Source organism: Oenanthe melanoleuca, chromosome 28 (assembly GCF_029582105.1).
Source record: "Oenanthe melanoleuca isolate GR-GAL-2019-014 chromosome 28, OMel1.0, whole genome shotgun sequence".
Taxonomy (NCBI): Eukaryota; Metazoa; Chordata; class Aves; order Passeriformes; family Muscicapidae; genus Oenanthe; species Oenanthe melanoleuca.
The window spans coordinates 912,139-938,197 of NC_079361.1; the positions used below are offsets into that span (position 1 = coordinate 912,139).

Here is a 26,059-nt window from a genome sequence, read left to right on the forward strand (position 1 = left end):
GAAAGTTGGTACCTGCAGAGGTGTGGGGGGGGGACCCTGGGGACTTGCTGCACCCTTCACTGTGGAGAAGCAAAGCAGAGCCATGGAGACCAATCCCAATAAATTCACAACCTGTTTAATGCCAGTTCAATTGCTTTACATGAAAAAATTACAGCGTGCTCCATGTTTGTTTTCCATCATATGATGCCTGGGATACAATGATGCCACAGACTCTGTCACCCAGCTCTGGGAGGACCTTGTGCCCAAGTCAGTGCCCACACCACCTCAGCTCTGCCCTTTTCCCTCTTAAGCAGCAGGTGACAATGACAGTATCACCCTGAGACACTTGCACACACCCATCTCCACACGGATACAACTGGGAGCTCCTGCCTGGCAGCTGGGAGTGGAGCAGAGCAGGTGGCTGTACTGGGCTCTGACAGCCAGGTCAGAGTGAGCAGCATGTTCTTGCCATGCTCTGTCACAACGTGTGTGGGCACAGAACAGCCCTGGCCTGGGAACCACTAACCCTGGCCTGGGAATCACCAGCCTCCCTGCCAAGTGCCGTAAGAGAAGTTACCACGAGCCAACCTGCTCCCAAGGCAGACAGAAAAGCTAGATGTAGACACAAGATGTAGTTAGGTAAAGTCCTTGGCAACAGGGGACAATGGTGGGGGATAGAACAGTGAGGAGCTATCCCTGCTCTGCAGCTGGGAGCACTGGGCAGTGTCTGCAGAGCCCACCTGGCACTGTCCACCCCACAGCACTGCCACTCCCCCCAGCAGCTTCTGGACTCCTTGAGGAAGTTCCCTCATCACAGGGTGAGAGGCAAATCCATTCCTGTGGAGCTCCTGGGTACTGGGGAGCCCAATCATCAACACATGACCCTGCACTCCAGCTGGGCGCCTGGCTCCCTCCTGCTCCACAATGGGCTGAGACCTCCTGTGTGCCCCCAGCCCAAGCACCTATGCCTACCCAGAGCAGAAAGCAGTGTGTCCTGGGGGTCTGCACAGTGTCATAGCAGGAGGCAATCCACAACAGGAAAATCCACAACACAGCCACCAGTCTCCCCAGCCTCCCTGAACAGCCCTTTCCCCAGGTGATGACAACCACCTCTTAATTCAGGTGACTATTTGTTTCAAACCCATTCCCCAACTTAATGATCCAACTCAATTTTCAACATCCTGGATGCTCTGGGGTGCTCCCAACCAACAGTGATGTAGAACAGTGCCCACAAGTGGAACAAACAATACAAGCTGGGCTCGGGGGTGACTTCAAACCATGCCTCGCGTCCCATGGCCAGAACTACACTAAAGCACTAAAACAGTGTTTCAGAAACTCCACAAAAATTTCATTTTGGTGGCAAGTGAGACTGTGAGATGACAAAGTGGCCTGTGAGCCTGGGAGACTCAGAGGGGGCTGCCAGGGGGCTCCCAGCATACCAGCTCCTCACCAGTGGCTCCCAGTATGTGTCACACAGGCACAGCACCACCAGTCTGATCCAGGCACTGTGTGATGGCACAAGTGGTCAAGGCTGTATTGGCCTTCTCACACCTTGGCTCCCCCTAAGAATACTGGTGCTACTGGGGACAGGCAATCATAACCCTACTGTCAGGTTTCAGGGAAAGAAGGGAGAGGAGACAAAACAACAAAGAAAAAAAAAAAAAGAAAGAGAAAGCATTACCTATGCAATCTACAGAGAGAGGACAAGTCTATATACACAGCCAAGGAATTCCACGTGGGAATAGGAAGCAACGCTGGGAGAGGGCAGGAGGCAGGCAGGGCCTGAGCAGGGCAGGCACAGGTCAGATGGAACAGGCTGTGCAGCCTGACAGCTTCTCTTAAATTAAAAGCACCACACACACACACAGCATTTGTGTTACACCCTACGGGCTCCAACACCAGCCAGAACTCTTGTCCCACACAACCTAAAAACCCCAAATCACACACCAAAACTCAACAGCAGGGCCCTGTTGACTTGAAGGTAATAAAAAAGCAATGCTGCAGCCCTGCTTCGAGCCAGTACCCCTCTTCCAGCCAGAAGAGGCCCTACCCACCCCAAAAATCAGATCTTCAGGATTTTTTTTCTCAAATCCATCCCAACTGCTTTTGGCCTCAGGGAGACTCCACAGCAAGGCACCCACCTGGTGGCACCAAAGGAAGCTTCACATGCACAGGTGGTTGGGTGGATTTCTTTTTTATAAAGTCCTTGCTTCTCTCTGGTAACTCCCAGGATCAGCCCAGAATATGAAACAGCAACTGCAGAACTTCCCGAATTTGCTCCCTTAGAGGTGAAGCTTTTTCAAGTCTCCTCCAAGGTCTAGAACCCCAAAGTGTATTTGTTCAGAGGCAGCTGTCAAGCACGCCAAAAAAAATCAAGCTGTCTTATGGAATGATCACATCAAGTACTACAGTACCTGTCTGGGGGGAAAAATAAAGAAAAAAAAAAAAGGAAAATAGGCAGTTGTCCAGTTTCTTCCTGGAATGGGGATGCCAGGCAATGAACAAAGCCCTTAGATGCCCAGCATGGAGCTATGCCCCTCACACCAGCTGTACCAGACCAGTCTGGCTGGCTCCTGCTTCCAGAGATGTCACTCTAGGACACAGAGCAGCACATGATACCCCTTCCCACAGCAGCAAGGATATTCTCCTCTCTCACAGGAGGCACAGCATGGCAGTGGAGATGGCCTCGGTTCAGTCTCAATGGTCCATGTCACACGAGTCCTCCCCAGTACCATCCTGACGGCTGGAGGATGCTGGGTTAACATTTCTCTTGTACCCGTTTCCCTTTATGAAGGATGAATCCAATAACCTTTGGCAGCTCCCTCCCCACCCCACCCCATCCCAAATACTGCCCAGCCCTGTGGGTCACAAGCACATATTTAATGAGCTGGGTTCTCCTCGAGTCCTATGGCTCTCCCTCCCCTTGGCTGGGCTCCGGGGGTCCATGCAGGCCGAGGGAGTGGTCTGATCCTGGAATGTCAGGCTGAGGTTTCCGGGGCACAGGGATGGGGTTTATCGTATCCTGGTGAAGAGGTTGAGCACAGATACAGACTCCTGACAAGGGAAGAAGGGAAAACAAAGCAGGAGGTAAACAGCTGTTATTTCATGTGCTTCTGGGTTGGTTTGTTTTTAATCTGCTATCTCTAGCTCAGGGCACAATACCAGCTCACAAATCAAAGTCCAACACCATAAATATTCCCATGGGTTTCTTCCAAATGGTAACAAGTGTGCAGCTGGCCCATGTCCAGCGTTCTGCAGGCAGCTGTATTTCAGAGACAGAAAGAACTGGGGGACCCCCAGGAGCAGTGCCAGCTCGTCCCAATCCCCTCCTCCAAAACCCTCCACCAGGCACCCAGGAAAGCTCTCAGAGCATCAGGCACAATCTGGTTTTGGTAATGGCGAGTTGTCACTGGCAGAATCTATGACCCCATTTTCATCCAAATCCATTTTAAGTAGTTTTGTAAGGAGGCCAGGGATAATTATGGAATTACAGAATGGTTTGGGGTTCAAGGGACCTTAAAGTTCATCTCCTTCCACCCTGTCACAGATTGCTTCAAGTCCTGTCAAACCTGGCCTTGGACACTCCCAGGGATCCAAGGGCAACCACAGCTGCTCTGGGCACCCTGTGCCAGGGCTCCCCACCCTCCCAGGGAACAATTCTTTCCCAATATCCTATCCAGGCCTGCCCTCTGGCAGTGGCAGCCATTCCCTGTGTCCTGTCCCTCCATCCCTTGTCCCAAGTCCCTCTTCAGTTCTCTTGGAGCCCCTTTAGGCCCTAGTAGGAGCTGTAAGGTCTCCCCGGGCCTTCTCTTCTCCAGATAGACACTCCCAGCTCTCCCAGCCTGCTGTCACCCAAGGGCTCAAGTTTGGTGAGGCCCCTGAAACACTGCTCTGCTCAGCAGCTCTGGACCAGCCTGGAGAGAGATGTTGTGTCACACCTGCCTTGAGCACACAGGATGACCTTTTACATAAATCTCAGCAAAATTAAATCCTTCACTGCCCCAGCCCTTGATCTGCAGGAAGGGAATCAGAGAGGAGGCAGCAGAGCAGAGCCAACATGACCTGAGTTCCCCCAGGCAGCTTCCTTACCTTCGTTGAGCGAGTTTTACTGAAGACGTTCCAGAAACGCAAGGTTTCGTCTCCAGCTCCTGTGACAATGGCCTCCCCATCAGGGGACATTGCCTAAGGACAAGACAACAACCTTTAGCACCTGACACATTTTTGAGGCTGAAAACAAGTCTCTGCTGGAATGTAGGAGAGATTTAACTCTCCTTCCTACTCCATAGTGAGAAGCCAGCTACCTCTGCTTCCAGATGCCTCATGCAGCCTCAGGTGCAATTTGGGCACTCACACCTCATGATGCAGCTAAGGAACACATGGGGGGAGTGATGTGGAAAGAATACTTGTGTTCAGAAATCAAAGACGTGTAACTGAGGCTGTTCCTCCTGGGATTATCAACATGCCTGAAGGCAGGAAGATGCTATGACTGGATCTTCGGGCTCTATTGGTTGCTTACATTAGGATCTACCTCCCAGAACATTATCAGCATTTGTGAGCTGCTGACACCCCGAAGAAACAGTAACAGCAGATATGAGATGGATCAAAATTACCTGCAACAAATGTTTAATTCCCTGGGCAGCACTCATCAGTGAAGAGGTGTGAAAGTCTTTTGGAAGCAAGCAGAGAAGCTTGTCTTTCGTAAAATCATAGAATCCCAGAATGGTTTGGGTTGGAAGGGACCTTAAAGCTTATCTTGTTCCACTCCCACTACCCCAGGTTGCTCCAAGGCCCATCCAGCCTGGCCTTGGACACTGCCAGGGATCCAAGGGCAGCCACAACTGCTCTGGAAAACTGGTGCCAGGGCCTCACCACCCTCCCAGGGAACAATTCCTTCCCAATATCCCATCTAACCCTGCCTTGTGGTGATCTGAATCCATTTGCCTTTGTTCTGATACTCCAGATCCTTTTCCAAAGTCCCTCTACAGCTCTCCTGGAGCCTCTTTAGGCACTGGAAAGTCTCCCTGGAGCCTTCTCTTCTTCAGGCTCAGAGGAGTTTTCTTAGAAGAGAACTCAGATGTTTCCTCAGGAGAGTTTAGCAGACTTTGCTATCATTAACAAAGCCTCGCATTTCCATAGAGGCAATTCAAAATGTCCCCCACAGGCACAGAAATACGACAGAGTTTTCTACTCTGTCCAGGCAGCTTATGGTGCCACTGGCACTGCTGCTCTGGGTCCCATCTGAGCACACCTACAGCCAGGTAAGCAGCTACAGAGCCACGGCCATCACTCACCAGATACAGGACTCGGTAAGAGTGCCCTGTGAGCTTTGCTACTTGAGTTAATGAGGGGTATTTCCAGACGAGGATCTGGTTCTGGGAGTATCCGTGGGTGCTCACCTGAAAGGGAAGAGGGGAACATGCATCATAGAATCATGGAATTCCTAAGGATGGAAAAGACCCCCAAGATCAGCAAGTCCAACAGTCTACCACCGCCCTGGGCAGCCTGGGCACCATGAATTTTTCCCAATATCCAATCCAATATCCCAGGTGCAACTTGAGGCCATTTCTTCTTGTGCTGCTGCTTGTTACCTGGAAGAGGAGAGCCTGAATTCCACCTGGCTCAACTCTCCTGTCAGAGGGAGAGAAGGTCCCCCCTGAACCTTCTTCTTTCCAGGCTGGAGCCCCTCAGCTGCTCCCCAACAGACCTGAGCTCCAGCCCCTTCCCCAGATGCATTCCAGGCCCTCACTGTCTTTCTTGTGAGGGGCTCAAAACTAACTCCAGCACTTGAGGTGCCTCAGCAGTGTCCAGAACAGGGCACTTGCACCCTACTGGTGCAAGCCAGGATGTCTTTGGTCTCCTTGCCCTGGACACACCTGGCTCGTGCTCAGCCATGCTTCCCAAGAGAGGGCAGCTCAGCAGCAGCTGAGGGCAGGACTCACCAGCTCATTGGCGTGTTTGGACCAGGCCAGGTTGCACACCTGGGAGCCGGTGTCGATGCACTGCAGGGGCTGCCCCGTCAGCGTGTTCCAGAAGCGGATGCAGCGGTCGGCCGTGCCCCCACCTGAGGCCAGGAGCCCGTGCTGATGTGGGGACCAGGCAATGGCTTTGACTGCTGCCAGGTGCTCTGTGTATTGTTGGACAGGACTCAGGCTGGAGTGATTCCAGACAAGGAGCTGGCAGAGAGGAGACATGATCAAACCTGTGCCTCAGTCATGTGTTCACTATACCCACAAGCCACAACAGGACCGATGAGGGCAGCTGGGCAACAAACTAATATCCCACAGCTCTGTCCAGACATGCATAGCTCCACTCTGCACTTCACAGAATCATGGAATGGTTTGGGTTGGTTAAAGCTCATTCAGTTAAAATCCTTTTACTAGACTGGATTGCTCTCAGCCCCATCTGACCTGGCCTTGAACATTTCCAGGGATGGGGCAGTCACAACCACCCCAGCACCACACTCAGCTGAGGAACTGTCCTACCCACAGGCCACATGGCAGGAACAGGCCCTAAGGTTAAGGGAATAAATCTAAGGAAACAGCTTCACTGAAGGGGGCCTCAGACCCTTCTGTTGCCTTTCTGGCTTTATCATTCCAGAACACATCTAGAAATCTGCTCAGTTCATTAGGAGGAGTTATTCTGAGCAGGAGGAACTCGGTCCAACCATGCTGTCACACAGGCACTGGGCACATTCTCTACCTAGCAACCCACTCCAAAGGGCTTGGAACACTGCTTTTTTGTGACAGATGCTTCTCCCATATGGTGCTTAGTGAGCTGCAAGCCTGCGTTACAGGTATGAGAACTCACAGAGCTCTACCTCAGGTTCTTGCTGCACACAAACATTGCTGCAACAAACGTGACCATATACTACCCAAATAAAGCCAGGAAGGGCAGCTTAGCAGTGGCTTTGTTGAACTCAACCCCTTGAGCCAAGCTAGAGATTTAATTAGCAAAAAACAGAAGCAAAATTAAATTTGCCTTTTTCATTTTATTAGGAAGAGAAGACTGAGTAGAAGCTTAGCATGATTTATGTTTGGTCACAGTCCAACAACCAAAACAAAAGTCCTTTTCAGAGAGGCCAAACATCCTTAAAGAATCACTGAACCATTCAGGTTGGGAAAGACCTTTAAGATCAAGTCCAATCTTTGACCTAATCCCACCATGCCCAGTAAACCATATTGCAAAATGACCTACCCACTTGGTTTTTGAACACTTACAGGAATGACAACTCCCCCACTGCCCTGGGCAGCCTGTTCCAATGCTTAACAACTCTTTCAGCGAAGAAATTTTTCCCTAATCATAGAAGTGTACAATGGTTTGGGTTGGAGGGGACCTCAAAGCCCATCTAGTTCCATCCCCTGCAATGGGCCACTGGACCAGGTTACTGTACATCCTGTCCAGCCTGGCCTTGATATAATAATATCCAACCTGAACCACCCCTGGTACAACTTGACAACATTTCCCCTTGCCCTAGAAAGAAAGGGGGTCTGACATTTCCCACAACCCCTTGGAAGGAATGTACCTTATTATCGTTCCCTCCAGAGGCCAGTAGCTGGTGGTCTGTGGACCACTTGAGGCCACAGACCTCCTGCCTGTGTCCCTGGAGGCGCCGCTCAGACTGCAGGGGTGGGGTGCGGATGTCCCGCTGCAGGATCATCCTGTCCCGGCTCCCGGATGAGAGCTGGTCTGCATTCCACGCCAAGGCACCTGCAACAGGGGCAGAGCTTCAGAGGGTGCTGCAGGAGTCATGCAATCACAGAATCACTGAGGCTGCAAAAGACCTCTAAGATCACCAAGTCCAACCGTCAACGCAGCACCACGCTCACCACCAAACCATGTCCTCAAATGCCACATCCACACGTCTTTTAAACACTTTTTAGGCATGGTGACTCCACCACTGCCATATGCAGCCTGTTCCAATGATTTATAACCCTTTTTGTGAAGAAATTTTCGCAATATCCAATCCAAACCTCCTCCAGCACAGCTTGAGGATACATCCTCTCATTCTGTCCCTTGCTCCCTGGGAGCAGAGTCCAACCACCCCCGACTGCTCCCTCCTCTCAGGGAGCTGTGCAGAGGCAGAAGGGCCCCCCTAAGCCTCCTTTTCTCCATGAGTCTCCCCAGCTCCCTCAGTTCCTTCTGATGCTTCAGCCCCTTCCCCACTCTGTTCCCTTCTTGGGACATGCTTCAGCCCCTCAATGTCTTTCTTGCTGTGAGAGATCTAAAACTGACTCCAGGATTTGAGGTGGGACCTCAGTAGTGCCCAGCACTACTGCCTGGTCACCACCCTGGTCCTGCTGGCCACATTGTCAAGCACAACCCTTCCAGACCTGCAGCAGTTGGTAAGCAAAATGCAGCTATCACAGCTGCCAGGGTTAAAAAGAAAAAAAAAAAAAAAAAAAAAACTCTAACAAACCTCAAACCACTCCTTACAGACCTCCCTTACATCCACTCTCTGGAGTCCTAGATCAGGCACAAATAAGAGGTTACCCCGAACAGACTGACTGCAGGTATTATCAACCCCACTTCACAGTGCAGTAAGCACAGGAATAGATCTCGGAAGGTGCATGGATTTCCCAAATCTCACCCCAGAGCTTAGATTCACAAACATCTCCGAGCAGAAAAAAACAGTCCCCCAAAAAAGGGAACTGGAAATCTCAGTGTGGAGCTGCCAGCAGGGCTGAAATCGGAAGCCAGCAGCAGTGAAGAGATGTTGTAACCAAACCCAAAAAGCCTCAAGCAAGGAGGAAACACCTGCTGCAACACCCAACCACCATCACACCCAGCCCAGAACACCAGAGCTATGAGATTATAGTATTTTGAACCTGCTCAAGACACAGCCGGGGATGAATATCAATCCTGGTACTCTGAGTTTTGTATTTTCAGCAGATCCCTAACAAAGTTCCATCAAGAAGGAGAGACCCCTGAGAACCCTCTGCTTCCCCACTCCTTACCGACTCTGGCTGTGTGTCCCTCCAGCATGGAGAGTTTCTTTCCTGCAGCTGCGTCCCAGATCTGTACAAAGCCCTTGTGAGTACCAACAGCCACCAAGTTTCCCTGGACAAAGAGAGAACCAGGATCAGTACAGTCAGAAAACTGAAAGCTGATGAAAAGACTTGACATAAATCCCACAAGATGGAAAGCATCCAGAATTCTTTCATCTTACATGTTTTTCCCTACTGAGAGGCCCAAGCAGCCTGTCTGGAATATATTTATTGTAACATTTTATTGTCAAGAGCTGAAGAAGCAAACTGGCTCCTTCTCCCTCCCACTCCTCTTAGCAATGCCTCCAGAACCTCAAGATACAAGAGGCTACTCTCTATCCCCTCTCTTTAGCAGAGAAAAAAACAGCTCAGGGAGTTAACTACAGCTGTGATGACAGTGACTAAGTGACCCACGTGTCAGGTGTCCTTGCCAACAGTGCCATACTGACCCGCTCTGACCAGCCCACGGATGTCACAGAATCGCCCTCCACAGAGAGGTCACACAGCCGGGTCACCTTCAGAGAGAAGAACGGGGTAAGAAACGTGGTTTTGTCACACAGCACTACTGGCTGGCTCACAGACCAGTGCTGTGGTTGAGATAGAGTGTGACAAGTGCTGAAGCCCTCATACAGCACATTCCACAGTTCTGGAAGGCTGCAAAAACCCTGCATCAATGGGCAATCCAATCTCCAGGCACTTATGACCATTTACCTGACTTGTACAAGCACTCCACAGGTAAACACAAGTCCCAAGACCAACGCTGAGCACGTTAAGAGAGGACCAGTCCACCAGGTTCAGGTAGAAGTCGTCCTGCAGCTCTGGGGCATCCAGCACTTTGAAAGGAATCTTGGAGATTTTCCGAGTTGGTTTTCGAGGTGACCTTAGCAGTTTCTGACTGTTTACAAAAACACAAAAGAAAACAACTACAGGCATCTGCACATCACAGCAGATGGAAGGCACAGGTGTAGCCACTCTTGACAGAGCACTCTGAAGTTTCTACAGAAATGCAGAGACAAAAAGGCTGTACAACCCTCTTTCAGCAGAAAGACTGGAAGGAATTAGGTTCTGCTTCTACAAAGGAGTTATGAAGCAGAAAGGTAAATTTATCACTGAGAGCTAACCAAGACATGCCAAGCACATAGGCAGGTTGGGCATCTGAAGAAATTCTTAGAACTTGACTGTTTTAATTAATTTCTCTCCAGATTTCCAAACTTAATTCAAATTGCAATTTTAGAGCTTTAGACAGAAGTCCTAGAGAACCTCACCGAACCCTTTGTCCCAGCCCTTCCCTTCTTTCAGTCTGCAGAGGATCAGTGTTACCTTTTGTTGCTGACAGGAGACAGGGAATAGGGTGAGACCTCATTGCCATCATCTGGGCTGGAGCGTTTTGTGCTGAGCGAGTACTGCATAAAGAAACACACCTTGTGAGGCCTAGGGCATCACTCCCAACGTGCACTGGTACTAAGCTCATTCTGACACCCAGTTTTTCCTTTTCCAGGTGCTCTAAAACCATACAAAACCCCATAGCAACACTCAAGTGCAAAAGCCTGATTTGGCCACTCACCACACTGCCCGAAAAGCCTGGCTCCACCAGTGTCCTGCCAGCACAAACACAGGAAGCACATTGCTTGCTGCACACTCAGGTTCCCTTTGCAGGCCACCACATCTGTCAGCAGCTTATCTCAGCTAAGCCCCAACACCAACTCACTGCACGAGAAGCCTGGCAGAGCCCTGTGCTCTCTTCCTGTGATACACACACAACCTCCACTGCTGTTAATGCAAGTAACCAACTTACAGTGAAGAGAGATTTCTTCTCTGGGGTGGATGGCTGCAGCCTCCTGTCCTCTGTCTGAGGGTCCTGAACCTTCTCAATCCCTGCTCCCAAGAGTTCATTCTTCAGCAAGGCAGAGTAGGCAAGGCCATCTGTAAACCCAAACAGGCACTGAGGAGAGAGCTCAGAGCAGCAACAGTAGGAAGTGTCAGGATCATGTGTGCCTGTCCTGGGGAAGAGAAGGCTCCAGGGAGACCTCAGAGCTCCTTCCAGGGCCCAAAGGAGCTCCAGGAGAGCTGGAGAGGGACTGGGGACAAAGGGGAATGGCTTCCCATAGCCAGAGGGCAGGGCTGGATGGGATATTGGGAAGGAATTGTTCTCTGTGAGCGTGGGGAGGCCCTGGCACAGGGTGCCCAGAGCAGCTGTGGCTGCCCCTGGATCTCAGGGAGTCTCCAAGGCCAGACTGGATGGGGCTTGGGGCAGCCTGGGACAGTGGAAGGTATCTCTACCCATTGCAGGAGGTGGGATTGGATGGACTTTAAAGTCCCTTCCAACTCAAACCAGTCTGGGATTCTACAACTTGTACTCTCACAGAGTCTTAAAAAGCCTGGGGCCTCCATTCAGAATCAAGATTAGTAGCAAGTTTCCCCTCCTTCCACTCCATCAGGAAGGTACTTCTGTGACACAATAAATCAAGGGATGGAGACAGCCTCTTGCATCCAGACACTCATCAAAAGCAGTGACCTGGTACTCTTTCATGATGTGGGCATTTCCCAAAACACCAACATGAGTTTTGGCACAAGCATGAAAGTGCCAGTGTGGCCTTAACTTTCCCTGCAGCTCACAATAAGAGCTCTGGGCATTGCCAAGCAGTAGAAGGGTGGTCTCACCTTTGCCGGTGTCTGATGTAGCATCCTTTGCTTTTCTGTTTTGGCTTGGTGATTTTTCATTTTCCTGAAATGAAGGAACATGCCATCACCATACAGAAGCCTCACGGTATATGATAAAATAGCAAATGCAGGGAGCATAGGGTTTGAGGACACATTTAATGGAACTCCTCTGGGGCAGCAGAAGCACATGGTACAGAAGATAAGCAGAGCAATCATGCCAGCCAAAACAAAAGGTACCATTTCCTCAGTTCCAAGGCTGGGCTGTAGGAGAAGTGAGCAAAACTTACATTTATTCTGTGGAAGTTGATGCTCCAGTTGGCCCCAGCTCTTGAGGGAATGAATCTGTCACCATGCTTGCTAGGAGAAGACATTGGAGAATTGGAAGGCGTCAATGTTCTTCTCATCTCTGCTACCTGAATTAAAGAATAAAAGACACTGAACTTACTCTTGTCAAGCTCTAGAGTTGGTTGGTTTGTTAGCACTCAACTTTTATGTTATATGTGTAGTTGCTGAGATTATGTATTAAAAAGGTGTTACTGAACTCCACAAAAATATCTTCACCGCTTTTTGCTACCTGAACTGAGGTTATATATTCAAAAGCTCTCTTAAAGTCAAGCTATCTGGATATTCATAGGACAGCTAAGGAGCTCACATCTGCTCACAACCCAACAAAAGACTGTGATTTCGTCTGAAGAGGTCACAGGTCTTTCAAAAGCTGAAGGAAAAGAGTCACAAGTAAGACAGACAACAACATAGTGGGCCTGGGCCCATCTGTACTCACACAAGGCATTGTGTTCTCATTCTGTATGTTGATTTGGCGTAGGAGACGTCTCTCGTAGTCCTGATCCATGGTGGGAAGCTGGCTGGAGAGATCAGCTGGCTCAGGAATTTATGTATGCAAAGTCCAAGCAGTAACTAGTGTGCTGCAACAGACAGGAGGAGAACATCAACAAAATGTTACAGTCCTCCACGCTCAAACAGCCTCCATAAAGTCTCTTAAGCTTGTTCTTTGAACTTGAGACCACTTTTTCTATGCAGAGCATTGGTACCAAACTTGTGTGAGGCTGAGGAATGCAAGCAGCCGGTATTTTGTATCTGACAGGACTCAGCCAGTCCCCACCACAAGTGCTGCAGGCCCTGCAGCAGCAGAGTTTGGCAGTCCTTCAGGACATGGGCAGGAAAAATCCAGGCACCTGCAGCCAATCCTGCTCAGGCACTGGCACGAGGCTCACAAAAAGAGGTGGCTGCTTCATTCATAAAACTGTTCAAGGCCAGATTGGACTGGGCTTGGAGCAACCTGGTGTACTGAAGGTGTCCCTGCCCTCGGCAGGGGGTGGAATGAGATGGGCTTTAAGGTCATTTCTAACCCAAAACATTGTGGGATTCTGTGATCCCTCTACAGCCTGTCCCACTGCTCAGGTCAAGGGCACAGGAGCAGTGCTGAAGGTGGGATGCTTTTAGCATGTCAGAAGTACAGCAGACTTTTAACACCACCCACTGGAGGAACACACTAGGGATCTAGTAGTCCCAGTGAAATTCCATGTCTGATGCCTGCACTCTCCCAAATATTCCTCCTGGCTGGCACAAACCTTGCTCACTCATATAGTCTATAAGCAACACTAACATCATTTAAGCATGTATTTTAGGCATATATTTTAGGACAAGGCTGCTTCATAGCTGAGATTTGCCTGATAAATTAACATGTGCCTCAATAAAAAAGAAATGAGCTGACACTTGCATGAGAATACAGTCACAGCCCTTGCCAAGTCCCAAGGGCAGAGAGCAGCACTCCCAGGGTCCAACCTCCCCCAGCACACACCTCGTGTGCCTTGTCCACAGCTGACATGGGCACAAAAACACCAGCACCAGAGGACACATCTAGTTGGTCTTTCAACCCAAGATAAACATGTCCAAAGGCAAAGGTGCAATTAACACATAAGCAAATCCCCACAACACACACGCATCTGGAGGCTGCGCAGAACATAAAGGGATCTTCATTCCTGTTATTGCATAAACATTTACGGCACCTGGCCAGAGTCCCAACTGCACAAATGGAGCCTCGAGATACAAACTCGCAGTAAAATCCCGAAGGCAACTGCACACAAAGGCTGTGCTGGGAGGAGGCTGCCCAGGGAGCAGCTGCACAGTGCCCCACTCAGGGACAGCCCTGCACTGCCTCCCACTCCCTCCTGGGAAGAGGCTGCCTCCAGGAACCACAGAACTGCCCAGGGTTTTACAGTTTAAAACTGGGGGCAAGCTACCAAACTACAAGGGATCCAGCAGTACACGCTGCAATTCAGTAAGATGCAATGAAGTTTTACATATGAAGTTTTACAATGAAGTTTTTTCAATATTCTGTGAAATAAGCTTGAAAATAAGGCAAATAAGGCTCTGCACTGCAGAGCAGATGGCCCTGCACCTCAGAAAGTTACAGGAAATAGGGTGACATCAAGGTGGTGACCACTGTGGTTCTACAGGGCTCCATGTTAAGGCCAGTTCTCTCAAATGTCTTTGTAAGTGATTTGGGGGCAGAAGTGACTCTGGAAGGTCCTGAGTAGGTTTGCTGAGGCCATTCACTTGGGAGAAACTGCTGATGTTCTCAAGGAAGGAAATGCCCCAGAGAGAGACCCTGACAAATGTGAGGATTGGGAAATCCCCAACCGTGTGATGTTTAACAAGGGCAAGTGTCAGACCCTGCCCTGGGGTGGGGCAGCCCTGGATGCAGGGACAGGCTGGCAATGAGAGGCTGGAGAGCAGCACCCTGGGAAGGGACCTGGGGGTCCTGGTCGGTGCCAAGTTGGATCTGAGTCACCACTGGCAGCCCAAAGGGTCACCGTGTGCTGGGGCACCAGGCCAGGGAGGGATTGTCCCACTCTGCTCTGCACTGGGGCAGCCTCACCTCCAGTGCTGGGGCACCTTGGGCACCACAGGGTCAGAAGGAGCCAAAGCTGTTGGAGAGTGTCCAAAGGAGGGACCCGGAGCTGGGGAAGGGCTGAGGAGCAGCTGAGGGCACTTGGCTCGTTCAGCTGGAGCAGAGGAGACTGAGGGGAGACTCCTGGGGGCTGCAGCTCCTGCCGAGGGAAGGCAGAGGGGCAGGGGCTGAGCTCTGCTCTGGGACAGGGCCAGGAGCCCAGCAAGGGCTGGAGCTGTGTCAGGGCTGGCATGGAGCTCAGGGAAAGGTTCTTCCCCCCGAGGGTGCTGGGCACTGCCCAGGCTCCCCAGGGAATGGTCCCGGCCCCAAGGCTGCCAGAGCTGCAGGAGCGTTTGGACAGCGCTCTCAGGGATGCTCAGGGTGGGGCTGTTGGGGGCTGGGCAGGGACAGGGACTGTACTGATCATCCCTGAGGGTCCCCTCCCGCTCAGGAGATCCTGAAGTTCTTTGAGCTACATAATTTTTCAGTACCAAAACTTGGACTACTTACAAAGGTTGAAATTATTTTTCTTAACATTAAGCATGCCAACACTTTTACAAGAGCATCCCTGAAATAGATAGTGCCAAGCTGGTTCTGATCACACCTGCTTACCTCCACCACCTCCTCCCCCAAGCTTTTCTCTTTTTTAATTTAACACATTACTCCCATATGTTCTTTCAGTGGCAAAACTGGAGAGAGCTCCCAAATTTAACAGAAATCAGCTTCAACCAAATGAAGCAAAGAGTCAGGGACTACATAATTGCAGTGAAAAGTTAGAAAAGTCTGTGATGCTATTAATAAAGGAGATTTTAAAAATAAAAATTAGTACATGCCATATCAAATACTCTCCCTCCATTTGAAGTTTACTTACCACCGCCCTTCCCGACCCACAAGCTACCAAATATGTGCCTCAAACTAAACAGTTCAACAAAATGCCCCCTCCCCCCTTTTCTTTTTTTGGGTTGTTGTTGTTTTAACACCATGAGTAAGAGAGCTCAGCCTGCAGAACCCACACGAGGAGCATGATCAGCTAGGGAACACCACACATTTGAAGTGTCCTCCCAGAATGGCTCAGCACAGTATTCGTGAGAGATCCAGATCCACTTACACAGCAGAGACATTTTAAATTCTGCATCTGAAACACATTTGACTATCAAGCTTTTCAGTTCCCATCTGCCCAAATTTCACCTACAATTTTCACTCAGAAACACTGCACAGATTGTTCAATAGAGAGACCACAGAGGCAGAACACAGCAGTGAATGTTCAGCACCTGAAGAGTGACATGTTTTTACCCTAAAACCTGTGCCAATAACACAGGCCCAGGGAGCAAGCACCTCTGGTTTGTGGTGTGCTCTTGCTCTAAATTTGTCCTTGGGAAGTGAGTGCAAGTGAGACCACTTCCCTCCAGTCAAGTAAAAAAGGCTTCGCCAGAAGGATTGGGGCTGCTGATGACAGTAGCTGAACACGAATTGGTGTGTGATCAGGTGGGCAAGAAGGCAAATGGTACACATGGTACACATACACACTCAGAGAGTATGGTCAGCAGGACCAGGGCAGTGACCATCCCTGTGTGCTGGGAACGGCTGAGGCCCCACCTCAAATCCTGGTGACAGTTCTGAGCCTCTCACAAGAGGGCTGGAGCATGTCTGGAGAAGAGGATGGAGCTGGGGAAGGGGCTGGAGCACCAGGAGCAGCTGAGGGAAGCCCAGCCCGGAGAAAAGGAGGCTCAGGGGAGACACTCTTGCTCTCCACAATTCCCTGACAGGCGAGTGCACCTGGGTGGGGGTCGGGCTCTGTTCTCAAGGAACAAGGGACAGGACAAGAGGAAACAGCCTCAAGCTATGCTAGGGGAGGTTTAGGTGGGACATCATGAGGAATTTCTTCATGGGAAGCACGATCAATTACCAGCACAGGCTGCCTATGGCAGTGATGGAATCCCCACCCCTGCCAGGATTTAACAGCTGTGTGGATGTGGCACTTGGGGACATGGCTTAGTGGTGGCCTTGGCAGTGCTGAGAGAATAGTTTGACTTGATGTTACAGAACTTTTTCAGCCTGAATGATTCTGTGTTTCTATAATAAATGGACTTCAAGTTCCCTCTAAGTTGAAGAAATAAGAGATCTTGAGGAGCTACATGTGTTACATATTCTTCAGACACTATTTTGTCGTTAATTACGCAGTTTATGCTTGGAGAAGAAAGGTGGGATTTGGTGGAAGGGTTTGGACTCCTTGAAAAGAATTTGTATTGTGACTTTATGTTCTTCATGCCTTCTGTCCCTGTCTGAATTGTCTGGATTCCCTTACAGCTCATTACCTTCAGAACGGTACTTACAGGCAGAGTCATAGCACTGAACAAGGGCCTTTTGTTCTTTTTATTGACCAAACCATCATATATTCAAACACAAAAGTGTTCTTTCTTGGTATGGATGTGTTTCTAATAAGCCAGCATGCAGAATGCCAGGCCTGGCAGAGAAACAGGGCAGTAATTTTGCAAAATGATTTCTGTGGTTTGAGGCAGGCTGTACTTGTTTGGATTCTCCAGCACACACTGAAGGAGGGGTAAGAGATGCAGGTTGGTTCTGTCAATTCAGACACACTCTGCTCAAGCAGTTAAAGGGCTGGATGATTCCTGGCCCTTTTTTATTCCAGAAATTCTTCATGTACCTTCTCTTCTGGAAGGTATTTGGGTGAGTAAGCATTTAACATGAGAGGTGCTGACAAAAGTGAGAGACTCAGAATACCAAAGACAGGATGTAAATGTAAAGCTGAATATATTTCCTAATTTATACAGGGCCAAAAGAGGGTAAAGAATGCCTTGGTAACTTATATACAATTATGGTTAAGTTGATGCTCCATTTTCAAGCATCTCAAGTCTGAAAAAGGTTGCCTGGAGCTTTTCTCACTATTAAGTCCTAAAGAGACCCCAATTTATAGCCAGCAAGAACCTACCCACACCCAGAGATGCTGCCTGCTCTTTGGGCCTGTATTAAATGGCACAGGCTTTAACGTAAAAACATTACACTACTCAGGTGTTGAATATTTCAAGCTCTCTGGAACAGCCCCATCATTTGCTAAGGCAAAAAGTACACAAGTACTTAGTTCTCCAAGTCATGACCAGCAGGGTTTGAAATCAAACCTAGATGTCCTGCTTCCCAAATCCAAAGTTTTCATCTTCTTTTCATTTGACTAAACCCAATCACAACACTTGCAAATCAATAAGGTAAAGTCCTCAGCTGGCAGCAGAAGTGGCAGTTCCTTTATCCCTGGCAGCTGCAGTGTCCTGCCCCTCTTCACAACAGGTCCAGGTACTGACCATGTCACAAAAAACCTAACTCAGCCCCCCAAAGGGCTGAAGTTTGTGGCTGGTCTAGTAAGCATCACCTCCTCCTCAACCGAGTACTGCAGGAGTATTACCAGTTAAAGATTCTTTTACAGGGTCTTGAACAAGCTGTAAGGGAAAAGGGGGAAAAAAGCCCCACCAACAAAAAAAGCTAAGCCATAGCTTTTAGCTATGTAATAGTGAAGAGTATTTGGAATGCACTCAGAATGCCAAGGCTTCACAGAGCAACCACTGGGAACGAGCAAGATACTCCATGCTTGGCCAAGTTCAAGCAGAACTTGTCTACACTAAACCCACAGGAACATTACACCAAGCAAGCAAACCTTTTCAGGAACTGGCCTCCTTTCAAACCAGCAATAGCACAAAATAGCACAAAAAAGTTAAGAGCTGTGTGTTTTACCAATATTTATCTTTGTAAAGCTACAATTATAATTTGTTACCCAGCAATTTACTAGGCTATAGTGTGAGATGCATTTATAAAATCAGCCATTTACCCCTATGCAATGGGAGCAATTAAAGCTTTATTTCAAAACCAACTAAAACCTTTGCTGCCTCGCCCTCATCAGAGAAGCATGTTCACAGCTTTGTGCAACAGAGATCACACTAACGACAAGAAAAAAATTACTCCAGTGTTATGGTGTCAGATGGGATCTTCACCATTACTCCTAACACTCCTGAAGATTCAATACTCCACCAAAATTCAAGATGCTGGACTATGGCAAGAGCTGTCACACCACAGCAGTGTACTTCCAGAGTGCAAGATGTGGGAAACTGCTCTGCACTGAAGATCCTGCAAAATCCCATGGTTTTCTGCCTTTCCAAAGCATCTTGCTGAGCACCTCCTGCCCTAGGCACTCAGAAACATCTTTATGCACTCATTGTCATCATACGCACTCACTGGCAACAGCCTTACAATGCCTCTGTTCCAAAAGTGCCAACTTTTAGTGCCCAGCAATACACACACACTGAACTCCAGTTTTATTTGAAGGCAGAGTGGTTCAAGGGCAGAGCCAAGACACTGATTTAATCTCCTGCCTGCACTCAGCCAGCCAGTCTGAAACAGGAGTACAGAAGCTGGAGATATAATTGAATGCACAGTGGTCCATGCCTCCCCTCACTTCCCATGGCAGAAAACATCTCTCCTTCCTCACAGGCAAAAAAATATCCCCCATTCCTCACAGACATGGGCACAACTTGCAATACAGATTAAAGGTGACAAACATTTGACCTTCTGTAACTCCACCTGCACTTACAGATAAGCTTCAAGACTTCCCACAACCCTCCATAACAGCTTCAGAAGCTCAGGTAAAGCTTCACATCCACCATCTCAAAGTGATGCACAATCCTACTATGATGACAGAAAAACTCTGACCAGCAAACCACAAAAATTTAAGGCACTCTGATGACCAAGGCTGCAGGAAGCCTGTGGTAGCCAAGGATGTAATGCTCATGACACAGAGCTCTGTCTGTGGCCTGGACTATCACGAGCCAGCAGAAACTCAGGGTTTTAAGATCTTCAGGAAAGAGCAAATTCTCTGTCTCTGGAAGGGCCTTTACCAAAGATAAACATTGCCACCACATCACAGAATCCCAGAATGGTTTGGGATTTAAGGCACCTCAAAGCTGATCCAGTGCCACCCCCTGCCATGGGCAGGGACATCTTTCACTGTCCCAGGCTGCTCCAAGCCCCATCCAACCTGGACTTGGACACTGCCAGGGATCCAGGGGCAGCCACAGCTGCTCTGGGCACCCAGTGCTAGGGCCTCCCCACTCTCACAGGGAAGAATTTCTTCCTAATATCTAATAAATCTTCTCAGTACACCATCACAAGCCCATCAGGATTTTTGTATACACAACAGCTGCTCTTAAATGCAAGTGCTCCTCGGAGAGGACACTCCAAAAAGCCCACTAGGAACGTCAGTCTTGCTGCCTCTCAGAGGCAGATGATGCTCATGTATCACCACTGCTTTCAGCATAGATGTTTTTGCTAAAACCCTTCTTTCTCCACAACTAAAGGAAAAAAAAGGGAAAATGACAGTCAAGGCTATTTTCAACCATTCAACTGAAACTCAAATACAAGTGATGGGCAACTACAGAGATCAGAACCAGCAGTCACCCCACTGATGCAGACACACAGCAGCCAGGCCATTTGCTGAGGGTTCCAAATTCGCCTCAGCCAGTTTTTAACAAGCCAGGAGAATTGTAGGGCTGTTATTTACCTTCACAGATGACGTTTTCATTCAATACACATCCCACTGCAGCGTACCATTGTCTCTTGGCAGTGCAAAACTTATCCAAGCAGACATGACAACCACACACTCAGCAGGGGATTTCTTAGAAAATCACCACTATTAAACCCCTGTTTTATTGCTTGCAGGTGGTGATTATTTCACCCTTTCACCATGATGCTCCATAAGTAAGAGGGACACACTTGTTCCCAGGGAATACAAAATACAGCATGAAATCCTCAGCAGTGCAGGAAGCCTTGCACTGGGAAACAAAGCACAACACGTGGGGTCACTTTGATGGTACCTCTTGCCCATGGGCCAAAAGGCCACTAATTAACAAACAGGAAGTCTCCTTAAAGAGCTTTATCTGTTACAAAAGCAAAACAAACAAAGGGCAGCAGGAGGAACTCTCCAGTTTCAGAGATGCAGTAACTGGCCAGTGCACCTGGTGAAGCAGCACCTGCACCCCGGGGCTGTGCTGGCTGTCACCTGGCTGGGGGACACTCCAAGTGCTGGGGTGAAGAGCAGGTTCAGCTCCAGCAGATTTTGCCTGAGAAACACCAAGTGCTGAACAAGTTCTGCTGCTCCCATTTGCCGGTTGAAGAGGTTCCTGCTGGTTCTCATGTGCTCAGGCAGAACAGCACAGAAGCCCATCCCTTCTGCAGACACTGGAGGCTAATTCCTGCATTGGAAAAGGCGCTGGGTATGATTTCCCCAAGGTACTTTTGGCAAGGAGGGGACTTTACAATGTTCTGTTTTGAGATTTCATCTCAGTCCAGGACATAACCAGTACCAAATACGTGCTTCTCACAAGGCAGGGCCTGATCAAACCCCACAGTTCTCTCCACACTGCCTGGCCCCGGGAACTCCCCTTGGATACAGAGCTGAGCTCTGGGTAGTCACTGGCCTCCAGAGAGGGCCAGTTACAGCCACAGCACCTTCTGTTTCCACCATCACCTGAAGGCAGTTTTCCCCACACAAACACATTTTGTACAAGTAACTGGACAGACAGGAGAAACAAAGGTTCGCTTTCAACCAGCATATGATGGCAGCTATTTTGGTAATCACCTAGAAGAAATTTACTTGTTTAATTATTCTGTGTAGAATCAAAGAATCATTTAGGTTGGAAAAGCCCTCTAAGATCAGAGTCCAACTGTTCCCCCAGCACTGTCAAGGTCACCACTAACCATGCCCCAGGTACCAGATCCACGTCACATCACAGAATCCCAGAATGGTTTGGGATTGAAGGCACCTCAAAACTGATCCAGTGCCTTGGGCAGGGACGCCTTCCATTTCCCAATGCTCCAAGCCCCATCCAACCTGGACTTGGACATTGCCAGGGATCCAGGGGCAGCCACAGCTGCTCTGGGCACCCTGTGCCAGGGCTTCCCCACCCTTACAGGGAACAGTTCCTTCTCAATATCCCATCTAATCCTGTCCTCTGTAAGTGGGAAGCCATTCCCTCTTCTCCTGTCCCTCCAGGCTCTTGTAAACAGTCTCTCCATCTTTTTTTTGTCAGCTCTTTCAGGTTCTAGAAGGTTGCAATGAGGTTTTGTTGCACACAGCAGAACTGCTCTTTGAAGAACCTTCAGCACAAAATACTGGGGTGTTATCATTAAATACACATGGGAAGAATCAGCACCTCACAAGAAAATGGGCACAAAGCCTTCAAGAGAGCTACAAATCAAGAGAAAACAATTCTCTGTGCCATGAATCAAACAACATCTTCCTGAGGTGACTCCAATGTGACCTGATAAACCTCCCTGCCCCAGAAGAACCTGCTAACTACCTGAGGACCTTCAGCTCAGGCTGATCCTGCGTACAAATCCCACGTGCAAAATGTGAACAGGTTAAAAACACTCTGATGAAACACACAGCGATAAGGAGCTCCCTCAGACCCCAGAGCCATCGGGTGGGCAGGGGCACATCCACCGATGCTGCACGTAAACAACAGACTGCTGGCCAAAGTTTCTGCTGCTGCTTGGCAGATCCCATCAGGAGTAAGAACCACACCACTAAAATCTATGTTACCGTCTGTGTAACCAACTTGACCAAGAACCAAGAGCTGATCCAGGCTCCGGCTCTTTGCGTCTTTCCCCAGAGGGCCAGGGCACAGGAAGGGGTTATACCGCGAGCTTCCAGCCGCTCTGCACAGCTCCGGCCCCGGGTGCAGGTGCAGGATGCCCGTTACCAAACACACCGGAGCGTTGGGGCTCACCGGCCCTGCCGTGACAGGGCACAGCCCGCCTGGGCCCGCAGGAACCGGCACGGACTGCGCCCATCCTGCCAGGGCTGACAAGGCACCACAACGGGCGGGGAGGGAGAGGCGGGGCTGCTCGGTGACCGGCTGCCGAGGGAGAGAGGGAGGGAGAAAGGGAACTAAAGGAGGCAAGGCACCCCCAGCCCCGCCCGGCCCGGCCCAGCCCGGCCCGGCCCCTCCGCACAGCCCGGCCCGGCCCACAGGCCCGTGCCCCCGGGGTAAATGCGGGGCGCAAGCCTGCCGCAGGCCCCCCGCCTCGCCGTGCCATGCCGTGCTCTTCAGCGTGCCCCGGGCGCTGCCCCGGCCGTACCTGCTCCGGTGCCGGTGCCACCAGCCGGCCCGGCCCGGCCCAGCTCCGCCTCCTCCGTCAGCACCCGCCGGCCCCGCCGCTCCACAACATGGCGGCCGCCCCCGCCCCCGCGCGGGGCACGACGGGAGCGCGCCCCGCCCGCCGCTTCGAACACACACAGGAAGCGGCGGCGCGCGGCGCCATGGCAACGGCCCCGGTGACGTCACAACATGGCCATGACGTCATGGCGGGGCTTCGGTGTCTGGGCGTGTCCCTCCCGGGAGGGAACCGGGCCCGGGAATGCTGGGAGTCTGACGGACCCCTTGGGTCCTCAGACGGGTTCTTTTGGTCCTTGGGAGGGGAATTCCTGGGTCCTTACAGGATTCTTTTGGTCGCTGTGGGTGGGAGAGAGGAGTGTTCTAGGGTCCTTAAGAGAATTATCCTGTCCTTGAGGAGCTCTTAGGAGAGCGTCTTGATCTCTGGAAGGAAATCATCATGTCCCTGAGGGGCTCCCTGAGTCCTTAAGGAGGTCCTTGGGTCTTTGGGGGGCTCCTTAGTGGGAGTTTCTTGATCCCTGAAGGGGTTCTTGGGTCTCTGGGGAAGGTTCTTGTGTCCTTTAGGGAGCTCCTCAGGTGCTTGGGAGGCCTCCTGGGTTCTGGAGGTTGGTTCTGGCCCCTCCAGGAGGGTGTGGGATTCCTGTGCCCCCCCAGAGATTGTCTGTGACTCAGTGCAGGACCTCCCACGACCCCAGAGTGCCAGTGTCTCCCCCATTTCTGGTCTCTGATCCCCATTACTCTTACCATGGAGTTATGGGGTGGGTGGGAGGAAGCCAGTAGTGTGTCCATCCCTGTCCTGGGAGGGCACTGGGAGGGGGGGCTGCTGCTCCAACAGAGCTCAACTCCACATGGCCTGGGAGGAGCTAAGTGCTGCAGGAGGGTTCAAGGCCTTGTGCCCTTCTCAGCGCTGGTGTGTGCTGGAACCCCCCAGTTCCTGCCCATGCCCACAGGGGGGCTGGTGCCCTGGGCCTGGGGTGCTCATTGGAGGGATGTCTGTCTGTAGACTGTCCATCTGTGATGCTCTGTTACACTGCCCAGCACCATTCTGGTCCTACTGCAGCAATGCAGAGAGCTGCATGCAATTCCCTCATATTCATCATGGACTCCCTGACAGCTCCACCTCACATAATAAAGTCTCTCTCTAAGGCTCCCTTGTATGTTACTTTCAACAAGAAACAGCTGATAACTGCAGCCCTGAGAAAGAACAGAATCATTCATAGACTCTTGGAATATCCTGAGCTGGAGGGACCCTCATGGATGATCAGTGCAGCCCCTGTCCCTGCCCAGCCCCCAACAGCCCCACCCTGAGCATCCCTGAGAGCGCTGTCCAAACGCTCCTGCAGCTCTGGCAGCCTTGGGGCCGGGACCATTCCCTGGGGAGCCTGGGCAGTGCCCAGCACCCTCGGGGGGAAGAACCTTTCCCTGAGCTCCATGCCAGCCCTGACACAGCTCCAGCCCTTGCTGGGCTCCTGGCCCTGTCCCAGAGCAGAGCTCAGCCCCTGCCCCTCTGCCTTCCCTCGGCAGGAGCTGCAGCCCCCGAGGAGTCTCCCCTCAGTCTCCTCTGCTCCAGCTGAACGAGCCAAGTGCCCTCAGCTGCTCCTCAGCCCTTCCCCAGCTCCGGGTCCCTCCTTTGGACACTCTCCAACAGCTTTGGCTCCTTCTGACCCTGTGGTGCCCAAGGTGCCTCCATAACTCCAGATGATTCCATCCAACAGATCCTGGACTCAGGCCATGAGGAACTTTCCTGCAGGCATCCCCACCTTCTCCATTGTCTCAGGAGACCTGTGGGATCTGCCTGGCCATGGCACATTCGGAAATCCAACACACTTTGGGAGAGTGGGCACCACTTTTGGGGTACTATCCAGGCCCTTGGCATTACTCCCATGTGTGTGGAAATATGATACTGGAGGTTTATGTCCAAAAAGAAGACAGAAGAGTCCTGTAACTTTATTCATGAACAAAGGGAGAGGCCATGGGGCATTTCCCATGGTGTCTCTCAAACAGTTGAGGGGTGCAGCCTCCTTTTTATCCTAGTTTTCCTGGCCACATCACCCTCTCCCTTTCTTCACTGGTTCAGGTACTTGGAAGGTACAAACTTACTGAATTGCCTACTGTATGTCCCCCTCTAATATGCATCCCCCCTTTGTTTAGCATATGACATTCATAGTTCTATTGTCTTTGTTCTCCTCCAAGTTCAGGAACTTAGCAGGACCTTGTCTGAGCAGCAGTCCAAGTGAGTGAGCAACACTTTCTGAAACGGATGGTTTCTCCTGTTACTTTCTTATCTACAAGCAGATTCACACAGTCTGTTTGTAAAGACACATTCATGTTATTCCTTTAACTGGGCACCATCAGGGCACTGTCACTGCCTGTCTGTGGTTGGGCCTTTTGCCACTCTGGTGCTAGTCCTTGCCCAAGCTGAACCCAGTGAGTCCAGTCTTTTCCAGCTTTTCCCAGCCTTTTCAAGCCTTCCTGCAAATCCAAGGCAGATTTGGGATTTTGTTGTTGCAGTTTTCCTTGTTTCTGTAGTGCCAGTCCTCGCCGCAGCTGAGCCTAGTGACCCTTTTCCAGCCCAGCCTGGAGGCAGGAAGGCAGTAGGGTGGGATGAGGATGGTGATGAGGATGGTGATGGTGGAATGGTGTGGTTTGGTGAGAGTTGGTGATGGTGGTGGCAGAGATGGGGATGGAGATGGCAGAGCTGTGCAGAATGGTGCAGAGAGGCGGGGATGGGGATGGGGATGGGGTTGGGGATGGGAATGGTGGTGCTGTAGGGATGGGGATGGGAATGGTGGTGCTGTGGGGATGGGGATGGGGATGGGGATGGGGATGGGGAGGGGGATGGGGATGGGGATGGGGATGGGGATGGGGATGGAGACGGGGATGGGGATGGGGATGGGGATGGGAATGGTGGTGCTGTGGGGATGGGGATAGGGATGGGGATGGGAATGGGGATGGGGATGGTGGTGCACTGGGGATGGGGATGGTGGTGCTGTGGGGATGGGGATGGGGATGGTGGTGCCCTGCAGATGAGGATGGGGATGGTGGTGCCCTGCAGTGAGGATGGGGATGGGGATGGGGATGGGGATGGGGATGGTGATGGGGATGGGGATGGGGATGGGGATGGTGATGCTGTGGGGATGGGGATGGTTGTGCCCTGCAGATGAGGATGAGGATGGGGATGGGGATGGTGGTGTTGTGGGGATGGGGAGGCCGGTGCGGTGCGGTGGGTATGGGGATGTCTCTACGATGAGCTGCTGGCAGGGACAGGATATCCATGCGGTGCCGTGCAGAGCCCCGTCGTGCCGCACGGAACGGAGCGGCTCCGCCCCGTCCCGCCCCACGGTGCCACC

The 26,059-nt window shown here is 50.9% G+C and overlaps 1 protein-coding gene across 3 annotated transcripts; it reads right to left on the bottom strand.

The window, feature by feature from the left end:
• Window positions 1–93: 93 nt before the first annotated feature.
• On the bottom strand, window positions 94–22,797 carry FZR1 (fizzy and cell division cycle 20 related 1). Of its 3 annotated transcripts, none has more exons than XM_056512521.1 (14): window positions 22,675–22,797; window positions 12,406–12,547; window positions 11,912–12,037; window positions 11,625–11,688; window positions 10,759–10,886; window positions 10,284–10,366; window positions 9,675–9,858; window positions 9,413–9,478; window positions 8,934–9,036; window positions 7,502–7,686; window positions 5,919–6,152; window positions 5,271–5,375; window positions 4,069–4,161; window positions 94–3,033 (listed from the first exon to the last, which is right to left on the bottom strand). In XM_056512521.1, the coding sequence occupies exons 2-14, from the start codon at window positions 12,472–12,474 to the stop codon at window positions 2,992–2,994; spliced, it is 1,482 nt and encodes a 493-aa protein (XP_056368496.1). In that variant the 5' UTR covers window positions 12,475–12,547; window positions 22,675–22,797; the 3' UTR covers window positions 94–2,991. The 3 variants fall into 3 exon arrangements, with proteins under 3 accessions (XP_056368496.1, XP_056368498.1, XP_056368497.1); XM_056512523.1 differs by lacking the exon at window positions 22,675–22,797 and adding an exon at window positions 22,152–22,358; XM_056512522.1 differs by lacking the exon at window positions 22,675–22,797 and adding an exon at window positions 22,148–22,358.
• Window positions 22,798–26,059: the final 3,262 nt, after the last annotated feature.